Source organism: Centroberyx affinis, unplaced genomic scaffold (assembly GCF_046629955.1).
Source record: "Centroberyx affinis isolate AG114_WGS23_722 - 3 ecotype Tasmania unplaced genomic scaffold, CSIRO-AGI_Caff_v1 ptg005443l_1, whole genome shotgun sequence".
NCBI classification, from domain to species: Eukaryota; Metazoa; Chordata; class Actinopteri; order Beryciformes; family Berycidae; genus Centroberyx; species Centroberyx affinis.
This window is the reverse complement of record NW_027282723.1, coordinates 353086-374009: the sequence shown is the minus strand read 5'-3', so window position 1 is coordinate 374009 and position 20924 is coordinate 353086. Positions and strand designations below refer to the sequence as shown.

The 20924-nt window shown below is 39.2% G+C and overlaps 1 protein-coding gene across 1 annotated transcript in view; it reads right to left on the bottom strand.

Annotated features, from left to right (window-relative positions):
• Positions 1 to 1212: 1212 nt before the first annotated feature.
• Positions 1213 to 20924, bottom strand: part of LOC139667305 (A disintegrin and metalloproteinase with thrombospondin motifs 19-like) — a 45385-nt gene continuing 25673 nt past the window's right edge. The window contains exons 11-20 of the mRNA XM_071546753.1: positions 20266 to 20416; positions 17202 to 17303; positions 15099 to 15244; positions 14800 to 14948; positions 11437 to 11564; positions 10013 to 10133; positions 9611 to 9691; positions 5641 to 5798; positions 2280 to 2448; positions 1213 to 1352 (exon numbers count right to left, since the gene is read on the bottom strand). Of these exons, the coding sequence (XP_071402854.1) occupies positions 1213 to 1352; positions 2280 to 2448; positions 5641 to 5798; positions 9611 to 9691; positions 10013 to 10133; positions 11437 to 11564; positions 14800 to 14948; positions 15099 to 15244; positions 17202 to 17303; positions 20266 to 20416 (1345 nt within the window). The remainder of the gene's footprint in view (positions 1353 to 2279; positions 2449 to 5640; positions 5799 to 9610; positions 9692 to 10012; positions 10134 to 11436; positions 11565 to 14799; positions 14949 to 15098; positions 15245 to 17201; positions 17304 to 20265; positions 20417 to 20924) is intronic.

Sequence of the window (20924 nt, the reverse complement as noted above, 5' to 3'; positions counted from 1 at the left end):
TTTATGACTTTAGTACAAAATAAATAAATGAATAACCTCAATGAGAATGCTATGCTCAGACCATTAGACTCAGTGCAACTCTAATATGTGGCTTTTATCAGTGACTTGCAGACATACAGTCACCCTGCACTTACATTTTCTAGGCCATCGTCACTGATATTATAACTTATTTGAGAAAATGCATCTGTAACAAATAGAACTATCCTGCTACAGTAGTACTTACAACTGTTAAATTAATGATAATCCTCTGTCACCTTGTTTTGACAACTCAGTATTTGATTACCTATCTGGCTTATATGTGTCATTTCATATTTAGGATTTTTCACCATATCGGTCATTTATGCCACCATAAATGTACTAGCCTCAATGGTGATTGCCTTAAAAGGCAAAGCAGCTGAGATGCAAAGCAATCAAGGTCAGTTAAACTAGCTTAAAACAAGGTTCGCTGTCAAGACCACCCCAAGGCAAGAAATACACTTATTTTAGACCAAGATCAAAACCAGTACCAAGGCCAAGTCAGGAAGAGCTGTTTCTAAGACCAAATCTTTTGAAATTGCTGTATTAATAATATGGTAACACTTTACAATAAGGGTCACTATGTTAAGGGTTAGTTAATTCTTAATAAGCATTAACTAACCCTTAATTAACAGTTAACTAATGTGTCTGGTAATCATTTACTAATGGTGTTCATGTTAACTAAGGTATTAGTTTATACATTATTTAATAGTCATCTTTATAAACTATTAAATATTGTATAAATGAATACCTTAGTTAACATGAACACATTAGTAAATTACACATGAGTTAATTGTTAATTAAGGGTTAGTTAATGCTTATTAAGCATTAACTAACCCTTATTAAGCATTAACTAACACTTAACTTAGTGACCCTTATTGTAAAGTGTTACCAATAAGATACTACAAAGGTATTCATTTATTTTCTTTTTAGGATGCATACACAGTGCGGGCTACACATTTGATATGTAAACTGTAAAACTGTAAAATAGTAGTAAAAAATATTAGGGTGGTTCAACACTGGATAGCTTGTGTTGTGCATTGATGTACAGTATAACACAATTTGCTGACATTCTGAAAACAATACACTGAGACCAGAAACCGCATCGTCTGGGTTTGGCCAAGAGATTTTGAATTTGTCTTGGATTTGTCTGAAAATTTTTACACCCTAATCATCTACACCCATTTTGTTGAGTCTTTACCTTGTGTAGCATGGCTGCTCGTTGCACCTGCGGACCTGAGGCTCTGGTTTGGTCAGGTGACGGCACTTCCTGTTGTCCACCACGCCATTCGTTTTGTTGACAATCTTAGCGCAGGTAACAATCGTCTTCCTTTCACCTGTCAAACCGTTATCAAAGCAACGTGTCAACATAAATAACAGCTAGCTAACAGTTTGTTCAGGTTAACTGAGCTGACTCTTCTCAAGCTACAACTCTGAGTGTTTTGGAGTAGAGACTAGGGCTAAAGACAAGACAGTTTACTGTGTCACAGTAACCTACATTTGGAAACACATCTACCATATCAGACTATTCACTTTTCAGTGGTGGAAGAGGTACTCAGATCTTTTACTAAAGTAAAAGTAGAAATACCACAGTATAAAAATACTCAAAATGTTACTAAGTAAAAGTATTAGCATCAAAATGTACTTAAAGCAACAAAAGTAAAAGTCCTTATTATGCAGAATGGCCTATTTCAGAATAATACAGTATATATTATATTATTGAATTATAATTATTGATGCATTCATGTGTAAGCATCACTTTAATGTTGCAGCTGGAAAAGGTGGGGCTGATTTCCACTACTTTATATACTGCTGGGTATCTTACAGTAATCCATAATAATAATACAGTATACATAATAATACATCACAATTTATTAGTTGATTATATTTTGTATTAATAATCTGAATCTGCAAAGTAACTAGTAACTTAAGTTATCAAATAAAGGTAGTGGAGTAAAAAGTACAATATTTCCCTCTGAAATGTAGTGGAGTGGAAGTATAAAGTAGCATAAAATGGAAATACTCAAGAAAAGTACAAGTACCTCAAAATTGTACTTAAGTACAGTATTCGAGTAAATGTACTTAGTTACTTTCCACCTGTGTCACTTTTATTGTTGCAGTGTGGATCTACACCATTGACTGTATTGCACCACATATTTCTCTTTTTCTGGCATGGTTATGATATTTTTAGCCGTCATAAGCAAACAAGTTGTTGCAGCAGCTGTGGTTAGTAGATTTGTGACGCTACAGCAGAGCCTCTGTACCTCCACCACACACAGCGTGGCAGTCCTCCCATCCGGAGTGGGTCCACATGAAGAGAGCGTCGCTGGGTTTGGGCCCAGAGCCTCGGCCTCCCTGATGGCCTGGACTGTTCTCTTTAGGGATGGTGTACTCGTAGTGGACACCGTGACTCTGCTCATTGAACAGCAGCACCTGGGTTACAGAAACAATGAACGTGTTATGGAGACAACTTGCAATTTGGCATAAAGGAATACTTTCAAATTGACATAACCTGATGATATATCCATTATGTCAGGGTCCAAAATGATTGAATTCTTCTTTAGAAACCTTGTTAATATAATATTCCTGGTTTATACAATACACTCAATTCAGTTCATTCAATTCAATTCATTTAGATCAAATAAACTGCAATTCACATAATGAGTGTGCATTTTCCTAATTGTCCTTATACAGTAGATTTGATTAAAGTATTGAAAAGTATTGACACTAACCCTCATATACATTATGTTGCACTGTAAAAAATATATACAGTACTGTGCAAAAGTCTTCGGCATATGTCAAAGATATCCATAAAACGAAGATGCTTTCAAAAATAATGAAATGAAACGTTTCTGAATATCAAAAAATTACAATAAACAGAAGTCTACTCACACTAATGCAGAAAACAAACATCTAAGACTTCTAAGAAATTTATTTAAAAAATCTAGGGTGCCTAAGACTTTTGGACAGTATTGTATATCTATACAGTACTGTGCAAAAGTCTTATAAATTGTGTCTTAGATGTTTATTCATTTTTTTCTGCATTAGTGTGTCAGTAGACTGCTCTTTATAGTACATTTTTTGATATTTAGAAACTTTTCATTTAATTATTTTTGAAAGCATCTTCGCTTTACTTTTTTTTTCTTTTACATGTGCCTAAGACTTTTGCACAGTACTGTATATATATATCATTTGTAGATACTTCAGAACTTGAAAACCATTACACACTGTAACATGTAACATAGGAAACTTGAGTGTGGGACATAGAGTGTGAAATAGGATTGCTACATTCCATTAGTTGTTTTCATTAAGTACAGTAACACTGCATGGATTGTCTGTAGTTTCCCTTTAAAAGGGAGGATGTTGAAAACGGTCCAGAACAAGCTGCTCTATTTCTGTTTTGAAGGTTTGTATTTCATGGGCCTTGGTTTGATCTTATCATCCATGCAGAATGGAGAACTGTCATCATAAGATTCAGTTAACATCAGGAGAACGAGCCAGCAGCAGAGTCTGGTGCCCATTTCTTATGGTGAGTTCACTTTCTGCTTGACCTAGCTCTGTGAGCCGCTGCCCACTACTTTCTTCCACCATCGCTGTGCTCCTAATCTCATTTGGAGCACTGCTAGGCTTGTTAGGAGCTAATCCTATTAAAATTATAACCCTAATTCTTGCCATGACAGAGTGCCGCTGAGCACAGCCAGCTAATATTACGGACACATCATGTTGTCAATCATTACTCCGCTATAACATGAGGGTAGGTAGTGGGGATTAATGTTTTTTTTTTTTTTTTTTTGTTTTTTTATATTAACAGTATTCAGTCACGGGAGTGAGCCTCTTTCTGTTATTCCTGCAAATCTTGTTTGTAAAAAATTATGTTTTGTTGAGTATCCAATAAAAGTTGTATTTTAGACATTCAGACAACAAACCCTCTAAACTGTGTGAGGCCATGCAGGGTAGCTTGGAGCTCTATGGCGTTACTTAGAACAATGCCAAAAAAGGCTTGTGCGTGATTATCTATATTCATGCGTAAATACATTTGTTATATACAAAATTGGGTTTTCGTACACTCTTGTACAAGTAAGGTCATACACAAAACAGTCATAAAATTGTGTTAACAGCTGTTAAAATACGGATTTTGTGCGAAAACACAATTTTGCATTCAACAAATGTTTATGCATGAATATAGATAATCATGCACAAGTCTTTTTTGACATTTGACATTGTTCTTACATCATAGAGCCCCATGTAAAACAAATGCTTTGTCATGCATAGAAAAAAAAAAATACACCCAAAAAAGTGTCAAATATGTCCCAACTGGGTAAATTAGAAAACCAAAAACGATAAGGCCAATGTATATTTCTTTAAATTTGCAGATTGGGTGTTATGCTAATGTGACTCTAAACCACTGATTGCATGCTGTGCCATGTGGAGATTTCATTTTGCTTCTTTTGAGAATAACTGCATCCAGAAGCTCGCAGAAATATCCCCACTTTGAATGAACGTATCATTTGTCATGTCTATGACAGCCATGTTGACAACAACTCACAGTAGATAGGCTGCTGCTGATAGCATTACTCATTCATATTCTCATCATGAATTGGGGCATTCTGCTATATCCATAGGTAACAGTGATTTTTGAGGGCAAACCATTTTGGCCTGATACGTTTCCTTCATTCCAACTTTGTGCTGTTGCTGCATTATTGTATTATTTGTAAGCTCACTGACAATAAAATGCCTGGTGTGCAAAAATTCTACCTCATGCCTGTGAAGTACAACACCGAATACTGAACGCGTTTTCTTTCTGCACATTGGGAGGGGATATGCAGAGGAGAGAGAACTGTGCACCAATTACAATGACCCATTTATATATGAAAGAAATGATATTATATGTATTTCATTTGTCATTTTTCTCAAAGGACCTGTTATTTAGCATTATCCTGCGCAGATTTATCCAATATTCAATTTTCTGGTTACTTCATTCCAGTGTTAATTTTTAGTCAGAGGTATGGGCCAAGCTGCAGACAGCCTCCTTGTTTTCTGATCTGCTTCTGTTGGGGTTTGTTAGGTAGCCGTTTTTTTGTTACTGCAATGCATTACCGATAATTACGGTAATCAACGACGACACGCTCCAGAGACTTCCGCCGGCCGAGCCATCTTGTGGCATACTGCCATCTTGTGGCACTTGTACGTTACTACAAACTACAGTTACATTATATAACAGGCACCAGGAGTTTACCGGTATCCACCGTTGTTTTTTCCTTTGTTTTTTTCCCCGGCCTGTATTCGGGGCCGGCCTTTATTTGTTCCACGGCCACGGCCACGGCCATTATCGGAGACCTAGCTTTTAATTGACTACCGGCCACTATTAGAGGGAATATGGTATAAATACAGTAGATATCTCTTGATACAAAAACTGTAGTTGCCCTAACTCAAAAAGACTGATTGACATTTTATGTTTCTTTTTGAGTTGAAAGAATGTTTTGAAACATGGTTACTTCAGGCATACAAGCAAACAGAAAGCTTACATACCTGCAAACTTTCCACAATTTGCTGTAGTAAGAACTTTACATCACTTTGAACCACTGTCAATCCTGATTACAGAGGTGTGAAAATTGTGCAATTCACCATGAGATACAGAGGGGATGTGGTAGGTCCCTTAGCAGACATTTTCTCCCAGAGTCCTCTACGAACATAGTGGACCGTGGTGCCGGCCATGTTGAAGGAGCCTGGGTGGTCTATCTTCCAGTCACTGTTGATGGAACGCTTACCCATATCTTTGAGGGCTGTGAAATGTAAACATCAGAATGGAGAAATCAGGATCTCCATCTTGATAGGGTCTGACTTTGGAATCTTGTTGATACGTGGCAAGTTTCTGGAGTGGAAGATAAAATGATAGTGAGGCAGATGTTTTCCCTCTTTAACACTTTCTATCTTAGAACAAGTCTTTTTGAATGGCTTCCAAAAACACTAATGTTGAAAAGTACAGCTGTCAGAGAAGAAGCCCGGTATACACTTTTAGACTGCAACTACGGTTTAATAGCGGTATTTTGAGTACCATGCCGCCACTTTATCTGAAACTCTCACAGCTGAAACTGCTCAACCTGAACCCTGTGATTCTAAAAAGTTCCCTACACCAGTGGTTCTCAACATGGGGTCCGGGGACCACCAGGGGTCCTTGATGGGGTTCCAGGGGGTCCCCAGCAAATTGATGAATTGTTAAACTTCACCATTATTTCATTTACAAGAAGTTAACACAAATAGAGAATGCAGAATAATGACTGTTTTGATCATAGTTTCACTGTTATCTCTCTATGTACAATACAGACAGTCATGGAATTCTGGAAAAATCATATCTAACAATAGAAAATATTCTCAGATTTGGTCAGAGAGACAAAATCGCATCAAATGGGCGTCCGTGGTTCTAATGTGGACTACATTTGGGGTCCTTGATATGAAAAAAGTTGAAGATCACTGCCCTACACAGTGTAGAGTATATAGAATCCTTTACTGTGTAATCTGATCATCACATTGTCTACCTGGGTTTGAACCTTGTCCCTTAACACCAGACAGGCCAAGCTGCAGTTAACTGATGGCTATTTTGAATTTTTGAATGGAAATATCTCATCTCTCAAAAATGTCCCTCCATGATCCCAAACCCAGTTTCTGTACAAATCAGTGTTGATAGATTTTCAAAATTACACAGGGAAATTGTTGTTGTTCAACTGACAGCTTGTTGGCCTTGTCTTAGACCCCCAAAATCCACTGACGAGTTTGTAGCGTTCAGATTTTTACTTCCCATTCATTTGAATGAGGCCACGGAAATAACCTAAAAATGTACATTTAACACATTCGTGAACATATTCAACAACAGATCCCGCTCCTGTGATTTTCAATTGACATTTGGTCCAACATTTTAGAACATAATTTTGCCAAATAGCATTTTTATTGATAGAAGAGAACATAGCGGAGGGATACCATTTAGGAGAGATAGTTCCTGTCTGGAAGACCGGATCTACTTTTATTTTTAAATACTAATTTTAGTGTAAACCAAGAATAGAAATGCAAAATGATGAAGGACCCAGGATTGCTTTATTGTCTTAAAAGCAGGATCTGTTGTTGAATCTATTCACCAAATGTTAAATATCAGTTTTCAGTCTATTTTCTGGCCTCATTCAAATGAATGGGAAGTAAAAATCTGAACACTGCAAACTCGTCCAGCTGCATCTCATCTTGGTGATTAGTTTATATTCTGGTTTTCATCACGGTCAAGTGCCAAATAACCCCCATGTTAAAACTAAGTGGACTATTGCTTTAAGCAGATTAGCATCATTGGAGAAGGGAGTTTCGTGGTGAAAGGCTAGTAGGGAGGGCTACAGGGTAGAGGATAAACTGTGTTGTGGTGTCCTTACCCCTGGATATAAATGACCCAGCCAGGCCTATAGGTGGCTATCAAAGGAAAGAAGCTGACACATGACAAATGTATCCAGCAGCAGCCCTCTGAGCACTGAGGAAGCTGTGGACTGTAGTGAAGACAGATCGTCTACACCAGAGATTAGAGGAATGGATGAGCAGTTAAGTACTGTTCTGAATGTGATGCAGAACAAGGGAACGTGTACATTCTGAATAGTCTGGGAGAATTCTTCTGTACTTGTGGGTCATGGGGAAATGCCTTACCAGAAGTTCATGTCATTTGAAGTGTGCAGCAGACCACCATGCTGTATGGCTGTTTGACCAACATTAATAATTTCTTATGCAAAACAATGAGAATAAATTGTGCGTTAACTGCATCACAGTCAGATACAAAGTTTGCAGATTAACAGAATTCAAGACAAACCAAAGAATTCACAAAAAAATCTATTTTTTTGCAGTCAGTGTGCACATCAAAGTTAAAAATAAAGGAAAACACTGACATTTTTTTTTTTGCTTGTTATATACACCAGGCAGTTGTTACGTAATGGTGTAAAATTGTGGTTAGTATTGTTTAATGAGAAACATGAAAAAAAAATGCCATGGTATCTGTTGACAGCCCACAAGGAAGAAAAAAGTCAATGGCGTTTCTCCCAACTTTGATTGGGTGCTCTGCCACAAACAAATCACTATCAAGCAATTACCCTAAGGGAAGGCACTCCAAATTATCACAATACAAAAAAAGAATTAAGAGAAACTAGCAAAATTAAGAACTGAGCTGATTAAAGCTGCATTCGGAATGGTTGACTCGTTCACTCACTCACTATTCCCTATGCAGTGTTAATCATATAGTGAACTACTATGGGCAATGACCAAACAAAGTTTCCGACACTACATTAAACATCACTGCGTCAAAAAACTGCATCGGCAATTCATGTGACGCACCTGCAAACCAAGCATCTCAAACAAACCAAGCACTCATGACAGCAGGTTGAAATGTACTCAGATAGTATGAATTTTGGAAGTTTTGATATTAAATTACAAATAAATTGTTGAAATTCTAATTATGTTCAAGTGTCGTTTTGTTAACTAAGCTGCTGTCCCCTAATGCGGTACCAAGCTGTTTTGGTTTGGCAAACAATAAGCTTGAAAGCTAACATTAGCTAGCTAACATTAGCTAGCTCACAAGCTAGCGACTACCTAGCTCTTCTTCTGAAAGACATGATCGCATTGCATTGTGGTATACAGGAGAAATGGTAGGGTACATTGTGTGTTCACTACAATTTGCAGTGCATTGTGGGTGTTTTATAGTGAACTATATAACAGAATTGTATCCAATTCCAGCCACTCGGTCACTCGCGTAATTTCCGGTGTTTTCCAGCATTTTTATACAGAGTTCCCAACCGAAAGCTAAGTGACGTAAATTCATGCACATTTCAGAAGCTAGGTATCAAATTTAATAAATATCTATACACATTTAAGCATATAAATCACTAAGTTACGAACTTAGTCACAAACAAGAAGCGGGAACCCTTAAATCCCACTTTGGGCGACAGTTACTTCATGTAGAGAATCAGTATTGGCTGATAAATGGAAAAATAAGAGCTTTGAGTACATAGCCTGCACTTCTTACAAGTATCTATAACATTGTGAAGGTACAGGAAGGGTTAATAAAGGGTTAATATTGAGTATATGAATACACTGACAAAAGTAAGTGTCCGGAATTGGATACGAATTTTGAATCTCAAAAATAGGGGCGCTATCATCCATTTGCAGGGACTGGAAGAAAATCAATTACAAGTTAAGGTAAAAGTGATATTAAACTTTAAAAAAGGCAGATGGAGGATTGTTAATTTATGAGAAACTTCAGCGAAAACAGTACAGGATGAAATATATTGGTATATGATTGTGATTTTTTGGTCATATGCTGTCCGGAATTGGATACCCTGATGTTAGTGAATCAAATTAACCATTGAGAATTTGGACACTAGTACAAAATGGCTGACACACTAGTGCACTATTTCTGTAATAGGGAAAGGTTTCGAACAGAGCTTAAGTCTTCTTTCAAAGTTGGAGTCCCACCCCTGTCCTAGTTTTCCTTTAGGATAATTGCTTGACATTATGTAAGTAAAACTACAATTATGTTCTCTGCAAAGGTATAGTCAGCCATGAGTAAAGTGGCTCTTACCCAGATAACTCTGAGCTGGCTTTTCCTCCACTACCCTGATTCTCCTGGCTCCTTTAGGGATGATCACTGCTTCCATGTAGCCTGGGAGGACAAGAGAAGGTGAGAGAGAAGCTGTGAGATCAACTAAACCTTAACTGACACAGGCTGCAGTATCTAAGCAGACATTTTGTGAAGTAAATATCAATTTAATCCAACAGTTTACACCCTGCACTGTAATCTTTTTTTTTTTTTAAATCAGGCTTTGTTGAAGGATTTTTTACTCAACACCTGCTAGACTGAGCATTTATGTTTGTGTGTGTCAGTCTTCTTCTTTAGCATGAGAGGACAGACACACATAAATATTACACTGTTCCAAATCTATGAAATATATACAGTATATGTCAGAATCCTTTATTAGCGTACCTGCCCCCCTCGTCTGGTTGATGTCTCCCTTGATGACCTGGCAGGACTTTCCGTTGCCATTACAAACTCCGCAGTGGTCCTCTCTGGCCATGGAGCCCAGGATGCCATCACAGCCCACTTTCTACCAGATGGAAAGAAAACACATGTTATGTAGCAGAGTAGCCCTGGACGGAGACCTGGAAAAACTACAGTCAGAGATGTTCCTGCAGTCAGAGATGTCTGGTTTCAACTTTGTGGAGAAGCCCATTGCACATCTGGAAACAACAACAGGATTGAATAAATTGATGTTGTTTTTATGAAATCTTGTAAGCCATTGTTTTACTGCTCAATTTTTCTTGAACATATGAAAGTAGAGAAGTAGCCAACTAGTGTAAAATAACATTACACAGTGGGTTGTTTTTCCTCCTCTCTTTTTCCTCCCAGCCCCCACTGATATCAAGAGTGGTTTCAGATCAAGAATGAAAACAGAACCAAGGTTATGGCCATAGTTGTGACCTGAACCTGACACTTAAATTCAAAGATTATAATTTTCAAACACTCAAAAAATCATTGTTCTTTGTATGTCGTTTTGATGTATGTACATGTGTGTCCATGTGTTGGGTACCGTCCTTCTATCTTGCATAGTTTTTTTTTTTCATCTTTCCATCCATTCATCCATCCATCCGTCCATCCTTCAACTTTCTTGCGGCTTATACAGGTCAGGGTTGTGGTAGCAACACAGCGAGCAGAGAAGCCCAGTCGTTCTTTTCCCTAGCAACATCCTCTAACTCCTTGAGACAAAACTTGAGACGCGAAAGTCAAACGTTTCTCCACACAATACACAAACATCGATATTTTTTGTAGGTGTTTTATGTCCAGACGACATTTCGGCTAATCTCTAAACAGATATCTGCATATGAGACGTCGTCTCTCATCTCCAACTCCATTCTTGCGTCTCAAGTTGCTAATGGGACTGTAAACAATGAGCGGCGCACGGAAGAGGAAGTCTTGGCCCGGATGTCTGCTGGCTACACCGGAAACCCCAAAATATTGGCCGTCGCCCCCAGAGTCTAATCATCGTCAGACCGATAGATGATGGGTTCCGAGATTGCTTAGTCAGTACCTAGTATCTTAAGCCGATAGCTGGGGAAAAGCTAAGGGGTTAGAAGGGTAGGCATTAGGATGTAGGCTAGGTGAGTCTTCTCATAATCAGTCTATACTCTTTAGAATGTTGTTAGGGTAATGTATCCTGCAGACTTTAGACTGTCCTATTACACAGAGGACTGATCTGAGGTTGAGACAGTTGGGCAAAGAATATCTCATGGGTGTCTTGTTTCTTCAACGTTTTTACTGAGCGGACCACTGGAACACAGAGAGACTGTAATTATAGCCTACTAGGTGGGAATTTCTGACTTCCGACTTTTAATGGAACATTGCATTTGTACCTCACAGGTGCCATTTGCACAGAGTCCAGCCTCCTGTGCTCCACAGGTCGTTCCGTCTAGAACCTTCTCAGCCAGGAGATGTGGAGGCTCCTTCCCTGATGAGGAGCAGAACAGGGTGCAAGGCCTCTCTAGACGGAGAGAGAGAGATTTACAGGAGGGAAGAGGGAGAAAAAAAGAGAGAGAGAATGATACACACCCGCTGTTCCTCTCCGCTAGAGTCTCTGTTTATGGTAGTGAGGGTTAGCAATGTAAACCATTCTTTGACAGCTTTAGAACTATGCTTCTGAGCTGTATACACATAGAGACAAGAAACGCATGCAGACATACCACAGTAAACATTCTGTAACACAGTGAAAAGCACACTGAGATCTATAATGTCACGACGCCAGCATGACCTCCACAGTAACCTGAATGACCGCCAAAGAAATTATATTATCAGATATACACAAGCACACACAAGTACTTGCATGCAGGAATGCACCAATGAGCACATGCACTTGTGCATACATGCCTTTCTAATTCTAGCTATACTACTGCTATGGCCTTGTTCTCTTTTCATTGACATTTAGTAGCTAAATTACACTTCCCACTGAGCACTAGACGTGATTTCGGCATGTTGAAATCTGAGAGCTAAAGCATATTTAGCTCTCATATAGCCCATGATCTTTTTGGCTATGCATAGCCCAGTTTTAGACCAAGCAGTAAAAGCATTATTACATATTTAAACAATGCATAAACAGCTGTGCATATCAAAAATATGCACCAGAGGAGTCCATATACAGTATACAAGATAATGCTTTATTCTTGTCATATAGCCCAGAAGATGTAGTCTAAAAAGTAGATGTCTACTATCACTGTAAATTGTTGAGTTACTCATGAGTGAACACTTTCCATGACTGAGATCATGCATGTAGGCTGTAGAGTAGACCACATCACGGTCTACTGTACAGCCTACATGCATTACAATTAGCACCTGGTGTATGTTTTGCTCAATCCAATGCTATTGCAGCTCTGCTGGTAGACTCTTAGGAAAACGAGGACTGACTCTCCATCCTTTAAAATCTGCTAATTATCCCTGATGGAGACATAAAGAAGGCTGGATGACTGCCAGCTGCTTCCCTCATAAACCCTTCAGGCCACTCTTTATCCCGTCACCTGTCAAAATGTTTACATCAGGATTGACTGTAGTCAAGAAACCTCTCAAAAATGCCTTAATTTCCCTGGCAGTGCTTGACAAGCTGGCCAATGTTAACATTCCCCATGCTTAAACAGGCATGTACACATAAAGAAGCATGTTTATACTTGCTATATCCAGTATTTGGCAATGAATGTGACTTTAGGCTAGTGTCCTCATAGCCACGGTGTTCAGTGTGTAGTGCTCTTGGGGATCTTTAATATTTTCTAACTCTCTCTAATATTACAATATTATAAACTTTTCCCCCTGCTCCAACTATGGAGGAATGTCAGAATTTCCATAGATATGTCTCTTTAAACCTGCAGTAGGCAAGATTTTTTTGTAAAAAGTTCGACTCTAGTGTCAGTATCTTCTCCACACAGGAAGTGAGGAATAGAAATTAAAGAGTGAAATCCAAATGTGTCTCCTTAACAGCAGCCAATGAGTGCTTTGTCCAAAGAAAGCTGGACTCACCAGCAATGGCTGAACCTCTTCGCCACCTCTACCTTGCTACACTACACACTAAGAAAACAACATTTAGTTGCATAGACTGTAAAAAAGAAAAAAAAAACATATGTTTCTGAAGGGCCGTTTTGAAGCCAAGAGATTAGGTTTACGATCGCCGCCATTTTTTGGAGCCTACTATTTGGCTCATAATCGGCGACCTGTCAATCACTGGACAGACGACCTGTCAATCACTAAACAACCCCATTTTATAACCGTTATATCCCATTAATGACGCTATTATTTAGAAAATTGCCATAAGGACACACATTAGAAGAAGTGAAATTAGCTACTGAGACCATAACCTCTTGTCGAAAAAACGTATTCACTTTATATTTTGAGCTGGTTTGGAGTCATTTTGGAGCCAGCCTCTAGCGGACGTTAGAGGAATTGCCGCCTGCTTTGTTGTTGGCTTCAAAATTAATCACTGGCATCATCTTACAGGATTTCTGGGTAATGAAGCCCTTTAAACTTTCAAAAAACAGTTATCCCTTGGTGCCACTTGGCAGTGGTGGAAGAAGTACTGAGATATTTTACTTAAGTAAAAGTAGCAATACAACAATGTAAAGATACTCCATTACAAGTGAAAGTCCTGCATTCAAAATCTTACTTAAGTAAAAGTACATAGGTATTGGCAGCAAAATGTACTTAGAGTATCAAAGTAAACGTACTCATTATGCAAATTGTCCCCATTTAGAGAGTTATATTTTTCATAAATGATTGGAATATTAATACTGATTTATTGACATACATGTACATGTAAGCAGCATTTTAAAGTTGTCAACGTGAAGCTAATCTTAACAATTTAGCTATACTTTTGGGTAGTCTAATCTATAACAATGCTATTTTAGAGTTATTTTATAAAGATGATCAAATGTTTTAAATATAAAATATTGATCTGAAAAGTAACTAGTAACTATAGCTGTGAAATAAATGTAATGGAGTAAAAAGTACAATATTTCCCTCTAAAATGTAGTGGAGTATAAGTACAAAGTAGCATAAAATGGAAATGCTCAAGTAAAGTACAAGTGCCTCAAAATACAAGTACAACTTGAGTAAATGTACTTAGTTACTTTCCACCACTGCCACTTGGTGGCACCACAGTAAAGCATGGGGCAGCGCTGCAGCAGTGATCAAAAAAGACAAATGTGAGATGACTCAAAGTACAAAAACATACACACATAAAAATAAAGTACACACAGAAGCACACAAAGGTGAAAGCATACCATGATGTAAACATGCAAATGCAAACACCTATACTCCATCCCATGCACATCGGCACAAACAAAGACAATGAAAAACATCACTACTATTGAATATAACGGTAACACTTTACAATAAGGGTCACTAAGTTAAGGGTTAGTTAATGCTTAATAAGCATTAACTAACCCTTAATTAACAGTTAACTAATGTGTAATTTACTAATGGTGTTCATGTTAACTAAGGTATTAATTTATACATTATTTAATAGTTTATAAAGATGACTATTAAATAATGTATAAATTAATACCTTAGTTAACATGAACACCATTAGTAAATGATTACCAGACACATTAGTTAACTGTTAATTAAGGGTTAGTTAATGCTTATTAAGCATTAACTAACCCTTAATTTAGTGACCCTTATTGTAAAGTGTTACCAATAGAACTACTCTGTAATCCCATTTACTCCTTTAATCTCCTCACCATCATCTATGACAGAGTGCCAGCTGAGACCTGGGCGGTTGAAGTGGTGGCATTGCTCATCTCTGAAGTTGGGAAGGCCAGCGGGGCAGGCCAGGGTCTCACATCGCCTGTACTGCATCCTCGGGCCAGCACAGTGTTTCACACCGGGCCTATGGACACAAGTCAAGTCAAAAGAATCAAATCAAAAGATCAACATTTTCAACAGTGTAAAGTTTGAAGTACCTGCCTCTCCAATGTGTAGTGTGTGTGAAGACTCCAGTGTGTGTAAAGACTCGTAGAACAGATGTAATTTGATCTACCTGTCGCGCTCACACTGGCGTTGACGACCACTGACACCTGTGCTGCAGGTCCGACTGCAGGCTCCCCACGACCCCCAAGAGCTCCACTGGCCCATGCTGGACTCCAATGGCAAGCCTCCACTCACACATTCACCTGCCCTACAAAACTAGAGCCACATGAGTCAAAAAACAAATCACTGGCTACGTTTCCAAGCACACAGTATAGTATAGTATAGTATAGTATAGTATAGTATAGTATAGTATAGTATACAGTATAGTATATATTCCTATAGTCCAGTTCAGGTTTTATTCAAGTTCATCTGTTTACATGAACCTTCCTTTGATTCCCTGTGACTGAGTCTCTCTGTGAATAAACCAGTAAACACAATATTCCGCCTCCCTCTTTGACTGAGCAGTGGTAGATTACTTCTAATACAGGGAAAAGTAATAAGGATCTCAATAGTAACAGTAAGTACTGCTTACCGCCATGTTTTATGTTGAGAATTTTTTTTTTTACCCATAATGCTGTGCGAGTCTGAGAAACCCCAAAGTGGAAGCAGTGAGATGCTTCCAAGCCACAGTAACCTGCATCTGATCTGAACCAGGTTTCTCATAATCAGAGTCTGAGTTTACTGGACTACACTACCGTATTTCCTCTAATAGTGGCCGGTAGTCAATTAAAAGCCAGGTCTCCGATAATGGCTGGGACCGTGGTCGACACGAACAAATTAAGGCCGGCCCCAAATACAGGCCGGGGAAAAAAAAAAAACAAAGGAAAAAACAACGGTGGATACCAGTAAACTCCTGGTGCCTGTTATATAATGTAACTGTAGTTTGTAGTAACGTACAAGTGCCACAAGATGGCAGTATGCCACAAGACGGCTCGGCCAGCGGAAGTCTCTGGAGCCTGCCATCGTTGATTACCGTAATTATCATAATGCATTGCAGTAACAAAAAAAAACGGCTACCTAACGAACCCCAACAGAAGCAGATCAGAAAACAAGGAGGCTTCATACTAAAATATGAGCAAAACAGAGGGAATTAGAAATAAAGGCCTGCTTCCAATAAAGGCCTGGTACCATATGCAGTTGAGGTAAATAAAGGCCTGGCCAATATTAGAGGAAATACGGTATTCTAACTGGACTATTCTACTATTCACATTCAACTTGCTACTGTCTGTAAACGAATAAGTCGCACATTGGTTAGACCATTTTGTGCTGCTTTCACTGACCTAACATTGTAGCAGTGACAGCTCAGATGAATATTCTGCACCACTTTAGATTGCAGCCCCATTTCGTCACTAATTACACTGTAATTATAGGTAATTATAAATTAAATGCATCAACAGTTGACCCAGACGGTTAGATTGTTTATCATTCATTTGGATCCAGCTCCTTTAATTATAATAATTACTGCTGGTCCACAATGAAATTTGTCAGACTTTTAGGTGACTCAAGGGCTTAAATCGGAATTGTTTTCTTTTGTGGGAGCCAGGCACTTGCTCCGGTGATTGAACCGTGTTATTTGGCTTAGTCATGTAACTAAAACAGGACTCCAGACTCAAGCTAAGAATGTGTGATTGCTGGTGAGGGAAGATCCAATCACTGCTCAATTCAATTTGAACAACGTGCCTTTGTTTTGGTGTCATTGAAAGCAACTCAAGGGATGGCAGATTTAGGATGAATAATGCAGTAATGGATCATGGTAATTCTTCATTTACCTAAATATTTAAATATTTGTCAGTCGGACTATCTTTCTTGCAGACAGCAGTTTTATTTATGGCAACTCAATTTATTGCCAAATAGTGCCCTCATTTACATATTCATCACCTCAAGTGCAGATCTGGGATGAGCTTATCCCCAAGTGTAACTCCGGGGTTGAAATCAGCAGAGAGGGATGTGTAAAAAACAAATTAAGCTCCACTGCAAGGCACAATTTATGAAAAGATGATATGGAAAGGAGGGTGAATATTATGCGTTATTGAGGGGAATGTGTTTTTTTTTATTAACCTCAGTAAATTAGTCCAAAAGCATACTGGAGCACAGGAAAACAGCGCTGCAACAACATGTGATGCAGAGAAAAGTTTCTAAATTAACTGAATTAAACAGAGTTTCACCCCCATACCTTCCCATTGTCACACTTGGTTCCATCCATGGGAGGGTCCAGTTTGGTCTTGCAGTCCTTCTCCCCATCTACCTGGCACCAAAGCCCCGAACACATCATATGCTGTCACACACACACACACACACACACACTAGGGGTGAGATTTGCAATCATAGATTCACAATACACAATCATTCACAGTGAAATTATATCTGTACTCTCATTTGACACTCTCACTTCTCATTTGTGCATATATGTGTGTGTGTGTGTGTGTGTGTATGTGTGTGTGTGTGTGAGAGAGAGATCTTGAGCAGTAACCTGTCAGCTCCAGGAATTGGAATTGCAAACATTTCCAGCTTTGAACCCATATAAGCAAAACATATTTCATGTGTACAATTCCCCACTGAACAGTAGAACACAACAAAGAAGAGGCCACTCGATGCCTTTCTTCCACCTTCCATTAAAAGATAAAAAACAGTAAAAAAAAATTGCATTTAACAGACCTAAGAACAGGCCTATTTAAAACAAAGAAAAAGAGATGACTTTCACACGATGATCATCCGTTGAACTTTTCTTCACCTCTCCTAAGGTTCCCGTTGCGGAAAAACACATGACAATAGCAACATCCGTTACCATGGTTACCATGATAACACTGTAATTTATGGGTTATTTTATTAGTTTGTGACGGTCCCTAAGAAATATGCGTTGGTGGGCCAATGCTATCATCATATCATGGCTCTAAATGTAAGGAGACCCACTACGCTTCATGGAGATATTTATAGAGATCCAGTCTGAGGAAGAGGTGGGAGAGTTCATAGTTTTGTGTTTGATAAATCACTTTTCCAGTCATTGAACCCCAAACCATCCTCTGAGGACACAAGGATGAGGACACACAATGATCTGTAGCGCTGGCAGTGCTGGGACAGTATACAGTGTAGCGTGGCAGCGTACAGTCAAAACAACAACATCATGCAGCCTGATCTCATTTACCTTCAGCTCCAACAGTCCAGGTTTGATTCCCAACTCATGCCGAGATGTTTTCTACCAAACCAAAACCTTAACCTCAACCAAATGCCGCTTTTCCACCACATGGTACCGGCTCAACTCGCCTCGACTTGCCTCGACTTTACTTGCTTTTGGGAGTACCACTTGGTTTTCCACTGCAGACAGTACCCCCTGGTACCAGGTAATATGGTACCTGGTACCTGGTACTTGCCCAATGGAAAACCAAAAAAGGTGAGTAGAGTCGAGTTGAGCCGGTACCATGCGGTGGAAAAGCGGCTAAAGTTATTTCACTTGCCTAAACTGAACTGTTAGCTAATGTCAGACAGGTGAAAATGGCATCGCCACATAATCCTTTCATGGTGGAGGAATGAATCGTTTCTCATTTCATGAAATTTTGTGAGACGGTTGAATCGTGACGAGCTAAGACTGGTGCTGAACTGCCTCACGCTCCTCGTAAGAGAACTAGAACCCTTGCAGTTCACCTACGAGGCAGGCAGGAGCAGAGGACATTTAACAATGGGGAAACGCTCAGGGAGATGCAGATGGATGCCCTGATGGGTTGTCCTGGATGTTGGACTGTCTCACTGGCAGGCAACAGTTTGTGCAACTCCAAGGATATGTGTCCGATATAGCGTTGAGGAACATGGAGGCTCCCCATGGTGCTGTACTGTCTCCTTTCCTGTTCAGCCTCTACACCTCCAACTTCAGTTTTGTTGTGTTGTTCTGTTGTGCCAAGGACCCTCTAACTCCTGTTTCCATCAAGGAGTGGACAAGGAGGTGGTGCCGTCCTGCAGTTTCCTGAGCGAGCGTCCACATGGGCAAGAACTTGGAATGGTCCATGATGATGGACAATGCTTAGGTCATTCATTGTGCAATCTCGGAACCCATCGTCTATCAGTCTGACAACGATTAGACTCTGGGGGCGACTGCCAATATTTCGGGGTTTCCGGTGTAGCCAGCGGACATCCGGACCAAGACTTCCTCTTCCGTGCACCGGACGACGTCTCATATGCAGATATTTGTTTAAAGAGATTAGCCGAAATGTCGTCTGGACCTAAAACACCTACAAAAAGTATCGATGTAGACGTCGTCTCTCAACTCCAACTCCATTCTCGCGTCTCATGTTGCTAATCGGACTGTAAACAATGACCACCGCACGGAAGAGGAAGTCTTGGCCCGGATGTCCGCTGGCTACACCGGAAACCCTGAAATATTGGCCGTTGCCCCCAGAGTCTAATCGTCGTCAGACCGATATACGATGGGTTCCGAGATTGTTCACTGTGTGCAACAAACTTCTGCGGTGGAAATGTCAACTCAGGAAAACTCCACGATGGGCACGATGGCTCCTACCACTACCTCGGCGCGTATAATGCCTATAATGCCATATGGGACTTAGACTGCCTCAGTGAATTGATGCTTGCTCTTTGCTTACTGTAACCCCAACAGGAGTCATTTTAGTATAACCATTGCGACAGATCACTGACCAAGAGAAGCTGATGACTACATTCCCAAAATTCCAGATCCACAGAAGCCAAAGAAATATGAAAATATATCAAATATTTCTCGATTTACCAAATGTGGAGATTATAGAAAACAGCACTTAAAGCTGTTTATGTAAAGATCCAGCTGTTTTATCAGCCAAATTCCTACTAACTGAGATGCTTTAGATTCACCTATTTGCCCAAATGAAAGTCTGGTGTAGGTATGGTCACTGGCATGAAACTTCTCACAGGAAGTGATGAATCCAAACTTAAGAGTGAAATCCAAAGTGTCTTCTAAACAGCAGTGAGCGGCACTCTACCAATGTTTGATCTTTTGCCGTTCTCATCCCTTTGGTATAAAGCATCACAGACTGGCCGAGGCTATCTCGGTTTGAGAGACAAAATCTCATCAAATGGGGGTCCGTGGTTGCAATGTGGACAAAATTCCTTGAGATGGTCCTTGATATGAAAAAAGGTTGAGAATGACTGATCTAGAGGGCCTTAAAATTAATGTGTATCTGCATACTTGTTATGAGATTAAATGCATATTATTTGAACATATCTGCTCCACTAGAAGGTTTCTTGTAAACATGCCTTACCTGCATGCTCTTGCAGAGTGACGCCGCAGGTCCGAACAGGATCTGGCACTGTTCATCAGCAGTGTATGTCATCCCGGGGAGTTTGGATGGCAGGATGGCTGAATTCAGGCTGAGAGGGTCTGTTTGGAGGAGGCATCTGCTGGCTTTAGATCTGACATGACATAAAAACCCATTCTTAATAATTACAGGGTCACATTCTCAATTGTTTCTGTGTAACTATAAAAAAAATTCACCTGTGAATTCAAAGCACATGTGTTTTTTGGACACATGTTGTTTTTCACATGTGAATGATTTTTTTCATGTTGAATTCTGACATCACATGCCAGGTTTTACTTAAGATGTGAAAATGTCAGGGTTTTTTTTCAACATTTCCACTTTTTTTTTCACATTTGCACCTGCCATTACATGTGATGGTAACAATTTACAATAAGGGTCACTAAGTTAAGGGTTAGTTAATGCTTAATAAGGGTTAGTTAATGCTTAATAAGCATTAACTAACCCTTAATTAACAGTTAACTAATGTGTAATTTACTAATGGTGTTCATGTTAACTAAGGTATTAATTTATACATTATTTAATAGTTTATAAAGATGACTTAAATAATGTAGAAATGAATACCTTAGTTAACATGAACACCATTAGTAAATGATTACCAGACA